Source organism: Vespa velutina, chromosome 4 (assembly GCF_912470025.1).
Source record: "Vespa velutina chromosome 4, iVesVel2.1, whole genome shotgun sequence".
NCBI classification, from domain to species: Eukaryota; Metazoa; Arthropoda; class Insecta; order Hymenoptera; family Vespidae; genus Vespa; species Vespa velutina.
In genome coordinates, this window is record NC_062191.1 from 5,437,466 (window position 1) to 5,457,582 (window position 20,117).

Genomic DNA, 20,117 nt, shown 5'->3' on the forward strand with positions numbered 1-20,117 from the left:
CACTCTTTCAATCATCGTGTTCTTTATTAGTTTTATTTTCCTTTTTCTCTTATTTTCAAATAAGAATTAAACGAATATAGATGTTATTTCTCTATTTATCGATCTCAATTAATTCACCCTAATATATGTTTGAAGATCTTCGATCAATTTTTTTGATCATCTTTTTTTAACTTTTCTTTAAAGTTAAAGAAAGAAAAACAAAAAAAAAAAAAAAAAAAAAAAAAGAAAAAAATTTTATAAAATTAATTCGAAATAGAACATTTTTTTCGATCAATAAGAATGTAGAATATTTTCTTTATCGATTGATGAACATTTTGTTTCACCTGATTGTTCATTAAAATAATACTTTTATATTGAAATAATTCTTCCTTTTTTTAATCTTCTCTTAATTTCTTACAGAAAGAATAAGTCAAAGAAAGCAAACAGTTTCGACATCCACGAATTAAATTGCCGCACTATGGTTTTAACTTTAATTACTAGAAACACGGAAAACGAACGGCATTACGTCGTTTCATTTAGCTTAAAAACAACGCGCTGACCCAATGACATAATCGTTCTTTTTTTTTTTTGCAGACAGTTATTATGCAACTTTAGATCGATACTCAATGGATCATTGATATTCGATCGATAAAACAGAAATAGATAAGAGATGAATTTTCGCGAGAATTTTACTTCTTTTCATTTTTTTATTATAATATTAAAAATATTTTTATTATAATATTAAAAAAAAAAAATATATATATATATATAGATTTTATAATATATTTCGAAGTTAGTATGTCAGTAACGTAAACACATTCATTATATTATGTCTATATGTTACATATAAATTAATGCAGAACGACAAAATAGTAATTGAAATGACGAACATATCAGTTAGATGTAGAATTAGTCAAAAAAAAAAAAAAAAAAAAAAAAAAAAAAAGAAACATTCGAATGTAAATTACATATACTTGTAGAAGCATATGACAGACAGATCACTTCCTATAAGATTTTTTCAATAAATGTTTTCGAGTATGTTGCACAGAAAACTTAATAAATGAGACGTATGAAAGTCTTGGCGTTTATTCTTACTGCGACTTTAAGAAAAAGAAAACAAAATAAAAGTCAACAAGATGACACATTCCTATAATCAATTGCAGTCATCTTTATTACCGACCGAGTAAAACAACGCCCTCTAAATGTAACCTATCGCGCGCTTTATCTCGCATGACAGCAAACGAATCCAATATACGCAATATATATATATATATATATATTGTATGTGTACGTGTCGTGTATATATACATATATAGATATGTCATATACAAGGAGTACGCACATATAGCAAATTCATTTTTCAACGTTCAAGAAAATAATTATTTCCAAGCTGTAAGATTAAATCGAAATAAAAAGAAAAACGAATTAAAAGAAGAAATAACGTAAATAAACTTACTGAAAGAGGCGCGAAATTCTAACAATCCTTTCTCTTTGTCTCTCTCCCGTCATACAACAGAAAACATAAATCTGATGTCGTCACGAATAAATCGTAATTCTGTTACCGTTGCCAACATTAATTTTCGACAAGTTAATAATTTCTTTAATGCAATTTGCATTAACACTACACAAATAATGCACAATAACGCGGTTAATAAAATAATTAAAATACACTTCAACGATATCTATGTCTATCCTCTTCGTATGACAATCTCTTCTGTCTACGCGCTCGAGAATGATAACGAACACATGATCGTAAAGAGGTAATAATAAATGCACAATGATTTCCGAGGAAAGAAGAAAATTGGACTGTTGTATTCGTCGAGAGTCGTGCTTATGGTTCTCACCTAGGACTTGCTGCTTGCAAGCAGGATAAGGGAGACAGCGTGCAGAGGAAAGGGGAAAGCTTTTGCCACGCCGAACGCAACGTGACCGCCAGTTCTACCCAAGAACCGATTGGTTCTATCGGTCACGTGGTACACCGGTCACATTGCAGCCACCATGGTCGTCGCGATCGTTCATTCTCGCCTCTCTCTTTTTTACTTCGTTTCACCGATCGAGCACTATTCTCTTCTCTTCTCCTTTCCTTTCCTCTTCTCTCCTCTCCTCACCACAAGTTCTTTTAACTTCCTTCTTCGTTTGCACTTTTAATTCTTTTCGTAAATTCCAATAATTATTGTTACCAATCAAGATCGTACACGCGCTATCCCATCTTTTCCATCCCATTTATATTTTCTTCAAATTTGCTTAATTTTTTTTTTTTTTTTTTTTTTTTTTTTTTTTTTTTACAAACTCACTGATCAGTTCTTCTTCTTTTTTTTTTATGTTTTTTATTCTTTTTTATCAAGAAAACCTTTTCTTCTCTCGTTGATTGAACCTCGATTATGAAAACGGCGACACTTGTTATATCATCGATTATGATCGACGTTATGACACGTTTCATCGTGCGTATGTAGAATTCTACAAACAGGTCATTGATGAATTTTATTTTAGATAAAATATATACGTATATATATATATATATTTTTTTTTTATTGCTAATTGATAGAATTGACAATTTATAGTTGCTTATATCGCATTAAATTTGTTTTTCTGAACGTATTTACAATTGCAAAGAAAAAAAAAATCACGTGAAAGGGATATTACTAGTTGCGAATGTTCACGCTCGATCGGAATACTTTATTGCGTTTTATTCAGCTGCCTTTTATGGCTGCTTAAAAGCACAGAATAGAAAAAAAATAGAGCTGATTTCGTCAAAGAGATAATTACAGAAAATTTTTTATTTATATATCTACATATTAAAAATATGAAATAAATCTTCTAACAACAACAATAATAATAATAATAATAATAATAATAATAATAATAATAATAATAATAATAATAATAATATTTTCATTTGATCCTGTTTTATCGACCGAACTTAATATTTACCGAATCAATGTGCAATATTGATTGCTGCAAAAGATACTACATACAATGTAATTATTATAAATGACTGAACGGATTAACTGTATATCTACGGAATTATAAATGAAACTATTAAAAGGAGCATTACACATAAATGTGTTGTTATATGTTGAATACAAAATGCTATTGTTATATTTTTTTTACCGGATTTATTCCAAACGGAAAATAGGTTTATTTATATGTGGAAAGCTCGAAAAAGTATACGTCATGTACAAATATTATCTGCAAAATATTTCGCTCTTTGTTAAATATACAAATTTAGGTATGTATATATAAAAGCTCATTTTTCAATCATAAATGCATAAAGTAGTAATACGGAAATAATCACTATCTTCGAAGTAGTTACAACTATTTATTATTCGTTTCCATATATAAAATGCACCAAGGAAAACAGGATGATAACCCTATGTTTTCAAATATCGCTTTTCATCTTTTTTTGTTTTTTTTTTTCTTTTCTTGGTTTCTTCCTTTTACATTCTCTGTCACACATTACATATCAGCATATAAAATTGACTCTCTAAAAATCCATAATATGCATGTGTTCTTACACATTTATGCAATCTTTCTTAATTAAAATTATGATTATTTCTCGTTTCGACCTATAATATTGTTTTTATTAACACGTTACATACTGACAATATCTTTTAGCGTTTGCCTATAACTAAATATTTTTTTCTATACATTCGTATATCTTATAATTTTTTTTAAATTCCATGCACGTGTTTATCATTTTTATTATATATATATATATATATATATATATATATATATATATATATAAAATAAAAATATATATATATATATATATATTTGTTTATTATAGTTTATAGTGCGATTATCAACAAGTCCTACTACCTATATCGTTTTAATTGTCTCTTCTAGTGTTATTTAACAATCTCACAAAAATTTTATTGTACACGATTCGTTTCGATTTATTATTAGATTGTATTCACATATATGTATATGCATGAAAACATATGTATATACACACACATACAGGAGCATGAATACATGCCAATAAACTGATCATGTGTGACATACATATGTATGTATGGAGAAAGAAAATAATATATATATATATATATATATACATATATATATATATATATATATATATCGACGACCTTGAATTAATTATTTAAATAATAATAATAATAATCTCTGAGCATTAGCGTCGTCTATATGTATTTGGAACAAAATTTTATGACTATGGTGTATCGCGTCATTATTTTTTTTAGCTTTTACATTTAATATATATATAAAATAACTTTATATAATCTATGACTATTTTTTACTTCCAAATGTCACATTAACATTGACATAATTTTGGAATGCGATATTATTAACCGCTCATCATTTATAATTATAGTAACTCAAAATATGAAAATTTAAGAAAAAATAAATTATCTAACGATTTTAGAAAAACAAAAAAAAAAAAAAAAAACAGCGAACGTTTTGAACATTTATAAACTATTTAGAAGATATTTTTTTTTTTTTTTTTTTTTTATTAAAGCTGTGTAACGCAAGAAAGAGCTGATTATTTGTTATGCCATAGGACCATCTGATAATTTTCCATATATTATATATATGGATATATATATGTTCAAGAAATTTTACTTACATATGAAATACTATGAGCATTTGTTTTTATACAATACTACAATAGTTAGAAAGCTCTGACATAGAAGAAAAAAAATATTGCCTTGTACATATTGGGTCATAATATAAATAAATTCGGTTATATTCACTTAGAATTAAAACGTGTTTACATTTTTAACCGAACTTATTTATGCGTATTATTATAGCCTAAAATATAAGAGTACTAATTATTAGAAAAGTATCATAAAATGTTATGACACTAATAATATTGATCTTTACCATCAATAATATTAATGAAGACTTCACGAATTATTATGTTAATCTTACTAAATAAAGAAACCAAAACTGTGAAGGTGAAAAATACTGTAACTATCACAATAAATGAAAGCTAATTGCCAATTCTTAACCCACAATATGATATTATCTGTATAAGTGATCTATAAAAAGATAAGGATCACTAATAATGAAATTCTATCAAAGGAACTGTTGCTTAATCTTTGCTACTATAATTGTTCAGCTAATTTCATTTAGAAACATTTAGAATTTGTCATATAGAGCAAAATATTTCGTCTTTTTAGTAACTTTCATATTCATTATGATTTCTTTTTTTCAGCATATGTAATCCTAATCTTAATATATTTACAATAATAGCAGTATCATAATTAAGGCCGTCAGAGCTGACAGTAGGCATTTGCAGCATAAATATGATCTAAACACATATTTATCTATCTAATGTTATTTAAATGAATACCTATATTCTTCTTTTTTTTTCATTTTTTTTTTCCTTTTTTTTCTTTTTTTGTTTTTTTTTTGTTTTTTTTTCTTTTTTTTTTTTGTTTTTTTTTTTTTGAAATTGCTGCCAATTAATATATACATAGTATGTAGTAAAATTCGTATGTACAATGGCATGTGAATTTGTAATGATGCTGCATTTAAAAAGGTAATTTGTGTATTTAACAGTCAAACGAACTGAACTTCTAACTTCTGGAAGCATTTTGTTTCCTTAAGATGTTAATAAATATTACAATATCTTCGATATTCAAAAAATATAAAGGCAGGTAATCAGTTAATATTGAAATACTGGTTGATGTGTATTTTATAAGTCATTGAAATAGATTTATATGAATCATTAACTATTTAAGAAAAGTAAAGAAATATTATATCATATTGAAACAAATTATTAAAAGGTGATATCTTTTCAGCAGAGATCTGTGATCTCATTAAGGTCCCCCTTCCCTTTTTATTCCAATAATCATTATCGTTCTTTTCTCGGTATGTCGTAAACATTATCAGCTGTGTTTATATCCGTCACGTATTTGGCACTTTCAACGCCGAGAAAGAATCGATATTTGTAGCGAAGATGAATATACAAGAAGGATGAAAGTTAATAGGGATATCTTTTTTCTTTTTTTGAAGAATCTTAATATCTCTGCTTTTTTTTATGCAAGCATCCGTATTGCTTTAAATTCTACAATATTGAAACACCTACTGCCATTTCTCATTTTGATTTTTGCGCGAATAATTTTATATTAACATAAAATTACTTATAAACAATAAGATCTTTAAATAATTAGTAATCCATAAAAATCATGAAAACAAACTTTTGATCAAATCCAAGTTTGTCAATCTTCAATGAAATATATATGTCAATGACTATATTTATTCTCTTAAAATTTCATTTAAGTTCTCTGATCCTTCATTTACAGTTGTCATAATATATCCAGGTACGCATATTATATCGTGCAAGTATTTCTTCAAAATACTTAGAATATATATTGTAGAAAAAGAAATTGAAGTTGTATTTTATATTTTATAGGAACATCCGTCTTGGAGGGTTCTTAGTTGAAATGCAGTAACAACTTTTCTTATTTATTTCACACTCTTCCGAGGCCTACCACGTTGTTTAGTTTCACTGCTTACAGTTTGATTAAGAGTTGATCGTTTGGCAGTATGTGTACTAGCTACTTTATGCACAGTCCTTCCTACTTCTATTTTGTATAAATCTAAGGAAATATCTCCACTTTCAATCGCTTTTCTAGACCGCCGTGTACGTCCAGCTATTCGTTCCATTTCATCAAACTTAGTTTGTAATCTTTGAGCCAATTCAAAATCTTCTTTCTCTTGAAGAACCAATCTTTCTATTCTTTCTTGTTCTTTAATTACTTCTTCGTTTGATAGAACATTCTCATTGATTATTGTAGCACTATTGGTATTATTTGATATAGTTCCTTGTGATACGAGACACGAGTTCAATCGATCATAATTATGTTTATTATTGTTTGGATTTTCTTTATTTAAAACATCTTGATCATATTTTTTGGAAGAATTATTAACTACTGTTTTGATATTCCGACTTGACTTTCTTAATCCATGAATAATTGTTTTGCAACTTGTATTGAGACTATCTACATCATTTTTTATGTTTTCACTTTTGTTCCTTAATGTAGGCTTGTGCGAACAATTTAACTTTATCCTTTTCTGCACTGTAACTGCAGATCGTTCACTTGTTGACGTTTGATTATTACCTTTCCTAGATAAAGCTCTTTTTCTTATTCCTCTTTTATTCGTAGGTTTCCTCTCATCGCCACTGTCTGCTTCAAGTATTTTATCTTGTTCAACTTGTGAATTCTTTCTTTTAATATTTACTTTCCTCTTTTTAATTCTTTCTGCAATGTTTTCTACAGCTACATTATCCCTACTATCTTCTTTCTGTTCATTACATTCTAAATCTTCATTACATTCTAAGCGTTCCTTAGCATTGTTAAATGAGGGGTCAGAATTTGTTACATTATCATTCACTTCTTCTTTATCTAATGTAAATTCGACATCTTTTCTATTTGACCATATATTCTTTTGTCTCTTACTTTTTCCCATCATACCGTTCTTTATTTGTGATCTCCAAGTCTTTTGAACTTTCCCTGAAGTTACATGCTCGTCTAAGATTAGTTTTTTGCTTACTTTAGTACCATTAATTGTTCTATTTATATTCTTTGCGTAATTCTTATTACTATCAAATGATAGTTCAGGAACCAAATCAAGTCTGCGTATAGCATCATGTATCTGAGACTTTGATGATTTATTAACAATAACATTGGCTTGTTGGGTAAGAGAAGTTGATGGATTTTGTTGAACTTCATCTATTCTCTCTCTAGTTTCACACACATTCTCCTTTATTTTCATATCTTGTCTAATTTTACCTATATAACATAATATCAGCACATTAATTGTGGTTGTTTTTTAATCAAGTTTGTTTCAAATACAAACCTTTAAAAGCACTCCATGAACATCCAATAATTCTCTTTAAATGAGTTGGAGACGGAGCCTTTGGTAAAGCATTAGATATTCTCTTCAAAACAGGTATTACCCTAACCAATTTTGGTTCAATTTGTTTTCCATCTGTATATATAATTATAAAAATATCATAAAAAAATTATATCAACAAATTATATCTAATCAAAATTATATCTATATCAACAAATATTCCATATTTACAAACAAATAAAATGTTATGAAAAGCGTATGTACCTATGGACATTTTGAAAGGTGTTCGCGGCATTGCCTTAATTGGTTTAAAGTGATGAATTTCTTGATTGATACTATCATGACTACCTGCACTTTCAGCACTACCAATTCTTTCATCGCCATTTCCTGAGGTCATGCAAACTTCTACACCTAAACTTTTCTTTTTACTACTTAAAACATCACTGGGTACACGTAATTCTTCTTTGCTCTGCATACCATAAATTTTAGAAGTGGAACATCCTGGTTCCAAAGTATAATTTGAAGTTCCAGGCTGAGTAAATTTAGTTACCACTTGATGTTTTAGAGTTCTTGCAATTGTGTTATAAACAGGCATTGACTTTTGACAACAAAACTTAGCAGTAGAATCTTTATATGCATTTGATGTGTTTGGTTTTGCACTCGACGCATATCTTTCTGCACGAATTTTGGATATCAAAGCAATATTAGAACGTCTTAATTCAGAACCATTTTTTAATTCTGAAAGATTCATTTTTCTTGTTTCCAAACTTGGCCCATCAAATTTAAAAATTTCTGTATTAAGTAAGGGCATTGATTTAGTATCAATCTTAGATATATCAACTGAACAATTTGACATTGACGAAGTTGCACATTCATTTTGGTACATTGTCACCTCTTTTTGTTTCTCTGCTAATTGTTTTTTTGCTAAATTCTGAGCTAATAATTGATCTCGTGCTATCTGCACAAATTGTTGCTGCTGTTCTTCAACTTGAATTTTTCTTATTAATGCCTGGCTAGCAATTTCTTCGTTCTTTCTTTGACGTCGCATTTCTTCTTCAGCCATTTGAAGTTGTGCTTCATATTCTCTTCGAATTTCTCCAGCAGCACTAAGTATTTTATTCCTGGTTGATAATCCTATGGAAAAAATAAATTTTTCTCTACACTTATTTAAATCTATATAAGAAACACGTATCAACGTAGTAAACAATAGTAAATGTATTAATTCAGATATATACAAAGTGCTAATACTCCAATAGGGATACCATGACACAAAACAAAGAAATTCTACAAATAAACATTAAAAAATAATTTTACAGACGAAATAATATCAATAATGCTCATACACATACGCATGTGTGTGTAGTATGTGTGTGTATATATATATATATGTATGTATATATATGTGTGTGTGCGCTTTAATGAAATTGGGGTTATGTTATGTTTGTTTATTGTTAGGCGATGTCACCTACCAGCGTCCAATTCAATTTCTCCGTCGTCTCCGTTATATTTGTCTTCAACCTCTTTGGGAAATTTAGTCCTGATGAGTTCCCAAAGTGCGTTATTGACCAATGTTTCAGACTTGGTAGCTGTACGAAGCCAAGAACCTACACGAACTCTGCAAAGAGGACAACTCAGGCTGTTATGTTCAAAGGTTCCTTTCAAGCACCGTAAACAGAGGTTATGTGTACAAGGAAGTGTCACTGGCTCGATTAATATACCGCGGCACACGGGACACATTAAATCTCTTAAATTCACATCTGCGGAAGACCGCAACAATGAAATATCAAATAATTTTGACGTTCGTTTTAAATATGTCGCCATCTTTTCATGTTCTTACAGGGGGGTCAAACTCGGACAGGAAAGCAAGTTTCAATTATATCGTACTAAAATCATAGATGGCATTAATGTTTCTATAAAACACCATCTTGTTGAAAAAAAATGAACTAGAACAATTGGGCGCAAATTCTTTTAGCGTTTTATTCGGCATCAATTGGCTAATATTTGCTATTCAAAAGTATTAGGTAAGAATTATAACGGTTTATTTTTATTAAAATTTTTGATTATTAAATGATACTTGATAAAGATATTAACGCCATCTGTAATTTCAGTTAATCGAATCCTTGTGCCTTTCGGTATTATTCAAGGTTTAGTCTATCACTACATGATACAATTCAAGTGATACGAATTTGACTACCTATTCAGAGTGCTACTAAATAGTGAATCTAACAAGAGATAGTATTAAAGCTATTATGTCTCCGAGAAAATTAAGAAAATGTAAGATATAAATACAAAGTTACTTTTTAATGTTTTAGTAAAATTAGTCATATAATACATCAGTCATACAATACATGTCCTATAATATAAATATGGCGGTTATTTTGATAAAGATAAACTTATAATTAAGAGCATATGAAGAAAAAAGATATTAAAATTTATCTTCGGAAATGTGATTACGTTGAATAATTAAATTTTTTTTACAATATTATGCCATTTTTAATTATACATTTATTGTTACAAATAAATTTTAATAATTATAAAGTTATTTTATTTAAAAAATATTTTTCATATTATAACATTGTATTTTTAATTTGTAGGCCGTGTAATAGATACATCTGTTATTATCACAAGAAAAAGATCAAAAGCACGTAATTTGATAAATAGGAATTCAAATTCTTTACAACGTGCTGAGGAGAATGTAGAAAATCAAAAGAAAAATAAGACCAATCTTTCGATTGTAAAAGATAAACAAGTAAAAAATGAAAAATCTTTGAATATAAAATTTTCAAAGAGGAATATACAGACGGAAAAATCAAAAAAAAGTAATAGTCCTAATAAATCTATAATGATAAAAAATTCTGTGCCAAAGGCAAATAAAGGTATTATGTACATTGATACTGAAAATGATATTGATAACATATCATGTGAACTAATTAATGATTCATTTATTGATTTGAACATAAATAATGAACTGAAAAACATATGTAACATATCAGTCAATGAAACTATCACTCCTAAAAGTAGCCCTATTTCGGTAACTTTAACACCCCAAAGAACAACCAAGACACCAAGAAAATCACCTTTGCATTTAACTTCTCCAAAAACACATTCTGAAGTTCCTCTTGGAATATCAAAAACACCTAGAAAGCTCATGCTTTCTGTTAATTCCACAACTAAATTTAATAATTCTGAAATATCTTTGCGAAGCAGAAAGAGTATGAATAACAGTACGTTAAACAATGTTTCAATGAATAATATTAAAGTAAGACTAAACAAGTTAAACACAAGTTATGCATCTACTGAAAATTTATCGAGATTATCAAAATCTCCAAAAATTGTATTAAGATCACCAAACACAAAATCAAAACGTAAATCATTGAAGATGAAGTTATCTAATGAAAAAGGTAAAAGGTTCACTGTAACAACAGTGAAAAAATCTCCAAATAAGGATATGTCAACAAAAGTTTTTAATAGATCCAAAAGAGGTAATATGAATCGGAAGTCATTGTCAAGTAAAGCAAGTGACTTAGAACTAAATTTGACAAATGTAAATAATCTATCAGCTTACTATAAGGAAATAATATCAAAAAAGCCAATGGTGATACTTGAAAAAATTCCATTACTGGATAACTTAAGCCTATTAGTGAAGTCTCAGAATAATCAATATCCAATGAATAGCACATTTGATGTAAAGAACGTGCAGAAAGAATTATTTAAAGATTCAGATTCTCCAAAAAATTCAATTTCATCAAATATATTATCAAGGAACAATAAAGTATTAAATAATATATTTCCTTTAAATTTAACATCAAGCCCACAAATAAAACGTAAATCGCATTTAAATGAGGATATACTTCATTTATCACCAAAAGCAACAAGTAGTCCTGTTATTGATAACAAAGTGCATAAAAATTCTATTTGTCTAAATTCTACCAATAAAATAAATAGATCATATAACAATAGCAAAAATAACAATATAAATATTAATGATAAGGAAACAAATATAGCAAACGAGACATATGAGCTTCTTGAACCAAAAACTCCACACTTACAACAACAATGTAGAAAACGTAGAGCAGTAGAAACAGATACCAATGATAAAAGAGATATAAAAAGAGCATGTAAAGTTCGTTTTGCTGGTTCAGAATCTCAAAATATTAATAAATCACAGACAACAGTATTAGAAACTAAGAATACTGAACTAAATATTTCTTTACCCAAAACAAAACATATCAGTAATCTAACAATTAGAAAAACTCCAGTTATAAGACATATTTCTCATAAAAGATCAAGTTCTATGTCCAATGATTTTGCAAATAAAAGCAAATCAGACTCTGAATTTAAGAGAAGGTCTAGGTCTACGTCTAATATTAATAGAACACTTTATAACAATAGCAGAAAAATGGACAAAACACTCTCTTCTAAATTAAACAAAACAAAACATATTGCAAATCAAGAAAAAAAAGGTAAAACATCTAAAAAACAATTAAATTTATATACAATGTATTTGAATATTTAATGTTATATCTTTTTCTATATATAGATGCAATAATTAAAATTATATTTAATTGCAGATGTCAAAATACGTAGTGCTAAAAAAATCCCAAATTTTTCAGAAATTCATAAAAAACTGTTTTCTAAAATGGAATCTCTTGTAGATAATAAGAATCGCCTGATAAAGCAACATGAAGCATTAAGTAACAATCATTAATATTGAAGTTATCTAATAAAATTAAAAAATTAAAATGTGTATGAATTAATTATGTTTTTATTGTTCACAGAAACATTCAATGTTTCAAAATTAGATACAAAAGATATAAAGAAACCAACGGACACAAAACGTGATGGGTATACTAAATTTGGTTTTAAGATAAGAAAAGCTGACGCTGCCAATATTATTTTAAGAAAGCAACAAACAATTCGGCAGTAAGTAATAAATCCTTAAATTATTGTCATCTTTTTGATATATAATAAATACTAATTGTATACATATATATTTGTAGAAAAGATAAACGAGAAGAAAATAGAGTACTATTGAAAGGTGTAAGAACAAATAGGCGATTTGAACTTCAAATGAAAATGCGTAAACTGTCTGAATAAGTTGATAGATTTTCTTTTATATCACTTAATATAGATTACTGTTAGATAAGGAATAAGTAATTAATTTGGACTATACTTATTATTATAATTTTGTAAACAGTAACGCGGCGATTATTTTATTTTGCATTGTTTGCTCAATATTCAAAAATATATATACTAAACTAAGATCTTTAATAGAAAAAAAAGTGAAATATAGATTATTTTAAATATATCATAGTTTATAAAAAAATTCTACTGTTATAGTATTATTTTCGGAGTCTTAAAAAGACTCTAGAGTATTGTATTCTTTATATGAATATATACAAATAATTAATAATTTTACTAATCTCAGTTTGCACGATAATTTTTTAATTTGATTATACTTATTCATACTCTACTTATTCATTTGCTGTATGTAATTGTATGAGAACAGTAAAAATAAGACTAAACTTTCTATTGTTTTAATTTACTTATAACGAATTTAATTAAAATTCACGAACGAACCTATAAATTTAGGAATGTTTAAGAGACAATTAAGTGTACATATTTGTAAATTAACGAAAATCTCTGATAGCAATTTACCAAAGTTACCACCTAATGCAAATATTTTTGCTCGTTGGAAACGACGTTATCAAAAATTGATCTTGGTATCCGCGAAACATCCGCGGACACGTTTTTGTCTACGTAGTCGTGCTGCTATAGCTTTTGAAAAAAGAAGGCATGGTCGTTCATCGTATTGGTGGATAATACATCCATATAGTATTTTAAGGTATTATCAGAAAGAAATATATAATAATTATATTATGCAACATATAATCTTTCAGATTTTTTTGGGATTTCCTGATGATAATAACATATCTTTATATTTTTGTCATCTTACCATATATCATAACATTTCATAGAATAGCTAAAAACGCAGATTCTGAATTATTAACAATTGTTTATCCTGCATATGTAATTTGTATAATTGATATAATTCTTAATTTTATAACTGGATATGTATCAATTGATAGTCATAAAATATTTCTGAATCCTTGTTTAACAATACGGTAAAGTTTTTAAAAATACTTTAAAAAAATATGTTTAAGGTATAGAAAATTCTAAATATATTTAATAATATGATTTCTGTTTAAGGCATTATGTAAAAACATATTTTTTCATAGACCTTGTTTCCTCTATTCCTTATACTTGGTTTTATAAACAACGTATATTACCATCTGGTCCTAATTCAAATTACATATTTCTTTTACTTGAAATCTTGCCTATATTAAAAATTATAAGATTAGGTACACTACATCAGTATATTAGACAACTTAATATTGTAAGTATCAATGAAATAACAATGGTTTCAAATTCATTTATATAATGTAAAAGGAATTATATATTCATTTATAAGATATTTGGAACTTCTCATGCTCAAAGAACAATTATCTGGCTTATTATTCAGACTTTGTTAATTTTTCATTGGAGCAACTGTTTCTCTTATGTATTTCCATATATTGTGATGCATATAATTGGAGATAGTATAGAGGTATGGAGATTTCTAGAATTATTACACAATTATTATAATTATAACATTAATCATTTTTAGAACTCTGGAACATATTTAATAGATACAGAATTATATAAACAGTCTGATTGGATAATTTATATAGAATCTTTACATATTGGTTTAAGTAATTTAATTGGATTTAGTTTTGTTGAATATCAATCATTTGGATCATTAGATAAGATTGCTCACTGTATATTACTTATTTTTGGAAAAGGCTATTTGATTTACGTAATTGGAAAGTATAATAACTCTTTTTAATATAATATATTTTTAACTATAATTAATTATTTCAATATATTATCAACAATAGTGATAATTCTGCAATTAATAAAATCATTGATAGAACCGGAACTAAAATATTCTCAAATTATATATGAAGTAAAAAATTATATACGAGAAAAAAAACTTCCAAAACATCTTGAAGATAAACTTGTTGCTTATTTTAAGTATAAATTTCAAGGGAACTTTTTTAAAGAGCAAGTTATATTAAATACTCTTTCCAGTCAGTTTACAGAAATATAAGTGCACAATTTTGAGATTTAAATTATTATACATAATATGAATCATGATATATATTTTTTAGACCATCTTAATCAAGAAATTATAATATATATTAGACGTGGTTTATTAGAAACGGCAAAAATTCTTCATAATTTATCACCAACAGTACTTGGACATTTGATTAGTAATATTTACATTAAATAAGAAATTAAAATTTTTTAAATGAAGTGAAAAATAAGAATTCGAAATAATATTTTGATTCTTTTCACAGTGGCTTTAAAACCAGTTATTTATATGGAAACCGATGTAATTTATAAATATCGTGAAGAAGGTGATTGCATGTACTTCATAGCTAGTGGAACAGTTGCATTAATTACTTTTTGGGGTAAAGAAGTGAGTATTAATAATTAATTAATTATAAATACATCGTATAAATCATTTGCTATTTATAATGTTATTAATGTAATTAGCGAGTAATAATAATTAATTATAATTTTATTATACATGTTGTAATATTTTGTATTCATTTAATCAGATCTGCCATCTTGAAAATGGCGATCATTTTGGTGCAGAAGTTTTAATCAATTCTCAAAAGCGAAGGACTGAATCTGTTGTAGCTTTAGAAATTTGTGAACTTTTGCTTTTTAATCGTCAAGATTTTAAACGTCTTGTTTTTCACGGGTCTGAATTATTCATGAGAATTGAAAACGATACAATAAAAAGGCATAAATTAATCGAAGAATTGGAAAAGCTGCATGAAGAATCTGAAAAACAAAAGAATGAATTAAAAAAATAAAATGGAGACAGTTAATTAAAACATGAAATTTTATGCGATTAGTATTTTGAATTTATATATAATTTAAATAAACTATTCATTGATTTAAGTCGTCGTGCATTCATTTTTAAATTTGATTCAATTTCTGGTAGAATCACTAACGCCACGTTGAGTCTTAAAAAAGAACTAAGCCGCATCATGCTCGGTCAGGTTCAATCAGGTTCGATTAGGTTCGATTTTCTTATACGACAGAATAACATTCAAGCTAATTTAAACATTGTATATAAAATATACGAAAGTATTTAAGGAATAATAATAAATTTCAATTATTAATGAAGACTGCTCCGCATCAAAGATTAGTCATGGTTGGCGATCGTGACGGGCAAGTAGAGTTTAATTGAAATTTTTTTTAAATAGTAAAAGTTAAATAGAAGATATGTTTATCAATAACTAATATTTAGTAAATATCTTTGGTATAAAACAACGAAGAGTTAGTGCCATTTTAATCTTAAATAATATGCCTTGTTTATATCAACACTCAAAAAATATATGAAAATATGATATAAATTTATTAAATTAAAGAAAAAGAAATTAAAGTTTATAAAACTAATTGAATTGATTTTAGATTGAAAGAACTTTTAAGACGACGATTGGTGGAATGTGGATGGAGAGATCAGGTTAAATTAATCTGCAAAGAAATAATAAAAGAACATGGTCACGATATAACTTATGATACACTACTTTCTATGGTTACAAGTAAAGCACGAACACTTGTACCTGATTCAGTAAAGAAAGAACTATTACAAAAAATAAAAAATCAGCTTGTAGCTCAGGAAGAAAAATTGAAAATGTAAAAATCATACAGATTATTTTGACTTTACTTTTTTACCTTACATACGATTTGATACATGATTAATATTTGTACTATATTACATAAACTAATAGCACTATTTAAACAATGTGATGCTTAAATATTAATATTCAAATCTTTTACATTGAGATAAAATTATATTAAATGAAATATTAATCAATTCTTATAAAATTTGCAGTTCTTCAAACTTTGATTGTAGAGCTAACCTTGCTAGCAATATAAGAAATTTAACATTGTACATACTTAGAATTATATCTTTCTTATATTAAGATGTATATATACAAATAGTATTTTATTATTACCAAATAAATATTAGTTTTTATACTAAAAATTAAAAAACAAAAAAAAATTTTTTTAACAATGATAAATATAAATGAGTAATTTAAAATTTATGCACTAGTAAAGCCCTCGTTTATTTATAGGGAATTAAAAGAGTACTGTTTTAAAATAAAGATATAATAAAAATTAAATCTTAAATCTTTTAATATCTTCAGGCTTAAGATCTATTCTAAGAGATGCAATATGTCTAACTTCTGCAGTAGTTAATCTCCATGCTATTGCATCTGCACCACAATAATCTGCCAATTCCTCAACTTTTTCTATACTCAATATAGTTGCTATTTGAGTTAAACGTGCAAATTTATCTCGTACAGACCATGATGTTGCTGCTGCCAAATAACTAGCTAATGATCTAATTTCTTTATCTAAAATAAGTCCACCAGCCTGAAACAATAAATATGTAAATTCTGTTAATATATAGAAATATATATATGTGAATTCTATATATTAATTATTATATCAAACAAACACATACTCTGTTAAAGGTCGATTTCAGAACAACTTTTTCTAAACGTGCTGTAACTTCTTTAGTCAAAATACCAATAAGAGCATCATAATTTGATGTTGTTAAATGACCCTTAAAACCTTGAAGTAAACCTTCTAAATTTGTTACTAAAATTTGTACAAAAGGTTCATCCGTTTCATATCTCAATAATTCATCCTGAAAATATAGTCATTATGTTTTATAATATTAAATAATTTTATTAAAACTATAATCTTATATGTAAATAAAGACAGATTTAATAATAAACCTTTATTTTGTACCAACCTCATTAATATGATGATCTATGGACGAAAAGGCATCTACCCAAGGTGTTACTCTAGGTTTTACAGCACTTACACGTAATTGTTCTAACCCATAATCAGTAATAGCCCTTAAAATAGAAGTTACTCCTTTCAAACCAGAAAGACAACTATCTATTTTTCCTCTATCTTTTTCTACCATATTAGGAAAGGTTGCACCTATTTCTGCATTCAGAGTTTTGCATAATGTCTCAACATATTCAATACTAACATCTGTATTATTTAAATATGCCTAGTAGTAATTAATAAGTAGTAATTAATATAAGCTTAAATATTGCTATAAATATGTAACTATATAATAGTATTATTTATCTTACCAAAAACATAAGACGGGCAAGTTCAGTGTCTGATGTTTGTAAACGCCCATGTTGTATACTTGTTTGTAAAGCACTATATGCTTGTGTTAAATCCAAGTATCCTGCTAGATATCCTTGACGCAATCTATTTCTTAATCTGTTGGCAAATTCTCCTTCCAATATATCACAAGCTATATTGATAACAGCACAAACACCATCTATACTCCAACTTGATATAGAACGTCTGAGAACATAATAAAAATTTATATTATAGTTCATTTATCCATCATTGATAGTTTAGATTATAAAAGTAAACAGTACCTTATACATTTTTGTACTATGAAGAAAACATCATCCACCATACTAGATATTTGTTGATCTTGCTCTAATGAGTCCATACCAACAGCTTTATTAACACTCTCTTCCAAAAAATATCTTTCTAAAGCAAGATAAGCACCTATAAGTTCTTGCATATTATGAGCTAACTCAGAATTGCAAATATTTCTTTCAAATTCATTTAATAGATCTGTACATTGTGTAGTATTTGTGGTACTAATTTCTATGTCATTCTATAAAGAAAAAAAAATTAAATATATAATTTTATTTATACGAGCTCAAAAGACTTACTTTAACTCTTCGCCTTAAAAAACGAATATATAGCTCTGCCCTTGAATGCATTATAGTGATTTCACCTAATAAAAGATCAAGTTCTTTAGGATCAGTTCTTTCTGAATTTGGTTTTCTGACATAGTCATTTATCATTTGTACTTTTTTAGATATACTTCTGTGTTTCATAAATTCTGCAACAATTTTTTTAACTTGCCTATATAATAATATATAAATATTAATTTATTTGACAAAAAAAAAAAAAGATCTTTTTTAATTTATTTTAATTTTACCTATCACATTCTTTTTGTAATATAGATACAGTCATTAGAAGTCTTCCAGGTCCGTAATATGTTTCTATTATAGGTTGATGTACCTCTACAATTCGAGCAATTCCTTCAAATAATAAGGTCATAGTATCCGCAAATATAACAGATGCTCGTTTATCATTACTTTTTATCTCTAAAGCAGCTTTCAAATTTTTTTGTGCTGTATCGTGAAGCTGGTGAAGGTAAAATATTTCTATGAATATATAGATTCATATATAATCATATAGAGTAAAAAAATTACCTTGGAACATAAATAACTACAAAACTTTTTTAAGCCTTCTAAATGCATTCCTAATAATGGAAATATTTTAAAGAATCTTTCAACAGATGCTAAATCTTCAGATTTAACAGCTTCATCAAATTTATGAGTAACTACTGTCCTTAATTGTACAGCTGCTTGTTGCAATGTAAAAAGAGAGCTACTAATAGTACTAGGATCCCCTGATACATCTTCAGCTGTTCTTTCAAGCAATTGTTGATCCATTGATAGATAGCGATGGACATGAGCAGCTCCTTGTTCATAATCTTCATTTTGTAAAGCTGTTGCAACACCTTCACTACATAATTGTAGATCTAATATATCATTAACTCTTCTTTGACATTCACATACTCTGCTCTATAAATATAATTTTTTATTATTTTTTAGAAACATTTCCGTTAGTAACTCTATTCATAACATCAGTTATTTCTGTCTACTTACTCTTGCTAAATCAAGCTGTCGTACTTTAGAGCTTACATTTTCAGCTAATTCATTTGTATGTTTAATCATATTCCGAAACTTTTCTGCTTCACCACGAATAAAAACAACCTTAGGTAATACTTTATTTATATTTTGTAATTTCGATTCTATATAGCAATGTCTAGACAATAAATTGTCTAATTTCTCTTTCACAATTATCTGTAATAAATTATTTTATATTTTAACTTTATATTAAATATATTGTTTTATTATAATAAAAAATATGCTAACCTCATTTTCTGACAGCTTATTAAGCATTTGTTGTATATTATTCTCCTCTATTGGCATATTCATCTTATTCATCAATTATTAAAAGATCTATACTGTAATAAATAAACTTTTAAGAGATACGTGGTATCTTGTCAAGGAATACAAAATAGTTTTCATGAACTACATATTTATCGACGGAGAAAAATTTATTAA

The 20,117-nt window shown here is 27.0% G+C and overlaps 5 protein-coding genes across 8 annotated transcripts in view; 2 read left to right on the forward strand and 3 right to left on the reverse strand.

Moving 5' to 3' along the window:
* Positions 1–3,666, reverse strand: part of LOC124948229 (cryptochrome-1) — a 12,185-nt gene extending 8,519 nt beyond the window's left edge. The window contains exon 1 of one of the 4 annotated variants that reach the window (XM_047491542.1): positions 1,824–3,666. The gene's annotated coding sequence lies outside the window, so the exon portion shown is untranslated. Of the gene's footprint in view, positions 1–947; positions 973–1,435 lie in introns of those variants that run through there. The other 3 variants (XM_047491541.1, XM_047491545.1, XM_047491544.1) reach the window with 3 other exon arrangements.
* Positions 3,667–3,769: 103 nt separating this feature from the next.
* On the reverse strand, positions 3,770–9,681 carry LOC124948981 (putative uncharacterized protein DDB_G0277255). Its single transcript, XM_047493419.1, has 4 exons — positions 9,276–9,681; positions 8,071–8,940; positions 7,810–7,941; positions 3,770–7,742 (listed from the first exon to the last, which is right to left on the reverse strand). Exons 1-4 carry the CDS (start codon positions 9,625–9,627, stop codon positions 6,415–6,417), a joined length of 2,682 nt encoding a protein of 893 aa, XP_047349375.1. The 5' UTR covers positions 9,628–9,681; the 3' UTR covers positions 3,770–6,414.
* Positions 9,682–9,712: 31 nt separating this feature from the next.
* On the forward strand, positions 9,713–13,336 carry LOC124948982 (protein PF3D7_1417600-like). The gene is made up of 6 exons (XM_047493421.1): positions 9,713–9,827; positions 9,915–10,080; positions 10,401–12,269; positions 12,378–12,500; positions 12,585–12,729; positions 12,807–13,336. The coding sequence occupies exons 2-6, from the start codon at positions 10,056–10,058 to the stop codon at positions 12,901–12,903; spliced, it is 2,259 nt and encodes a 752-aa protein (XP_047349377.1). The 5' UTR covers positions 9,713–9,827; positions 9,915–10,055; the 3' UTR covers positions 12,904–13,336.
* Positions 13,337–15,895: 2,559 nt separating this feature from the next.
* On the forward strand, positions 15,896–16,572 carry LOC124948986 (transcription and mRNA export factor ENY2). The gene is made up of 2 exons (XM_047493436.1): positions 15,896–16,092; positions 16,336–16,572. Exons 1-2 carry the CDS (start codon positions 16,043–16,045, stop codon positions 16,562–16,564), a joined length of 279 nt encoding a protein of 92 aa, XP_047349392.1. The 5' UTR covers positions 15,896–16,042; the 3' UTR covers positions 16,565–16,572.
* LOC124948983 (conserved oligomeric Golgi complex subunit 4) lies at positions 16,380–20,106 on the reverse strand. The gene is made up of 10 exons (XM_047493422.1): positions 19,926–20,106; positions 19,656–19,853; positions 19,197–19,571; positions 18,920–19,128; positions 18,648–18,843; positions 18,342–18,589; positions 18,042–18,264; positions 17,690–17,956; positions 17,396–17,581; positions 16,380–17,304 (listed from the first exon to the last, which is right to left on the reverse strand). The coding sequence occupies exons 1-10, from the start codon at positions 19,995–19,997 to the stop codon at positions 17,047–17,049; spliced, it is 2,232 nt and encodes a 743-aa protein (XP_047349378.1). The 5' UTR covers positions 19,998–20,106; the 3' UTR covers positions 16,380–17,046.
* Between the last annotated feature and the right edge of the window lie 11 nt (positions 20,107–20,117).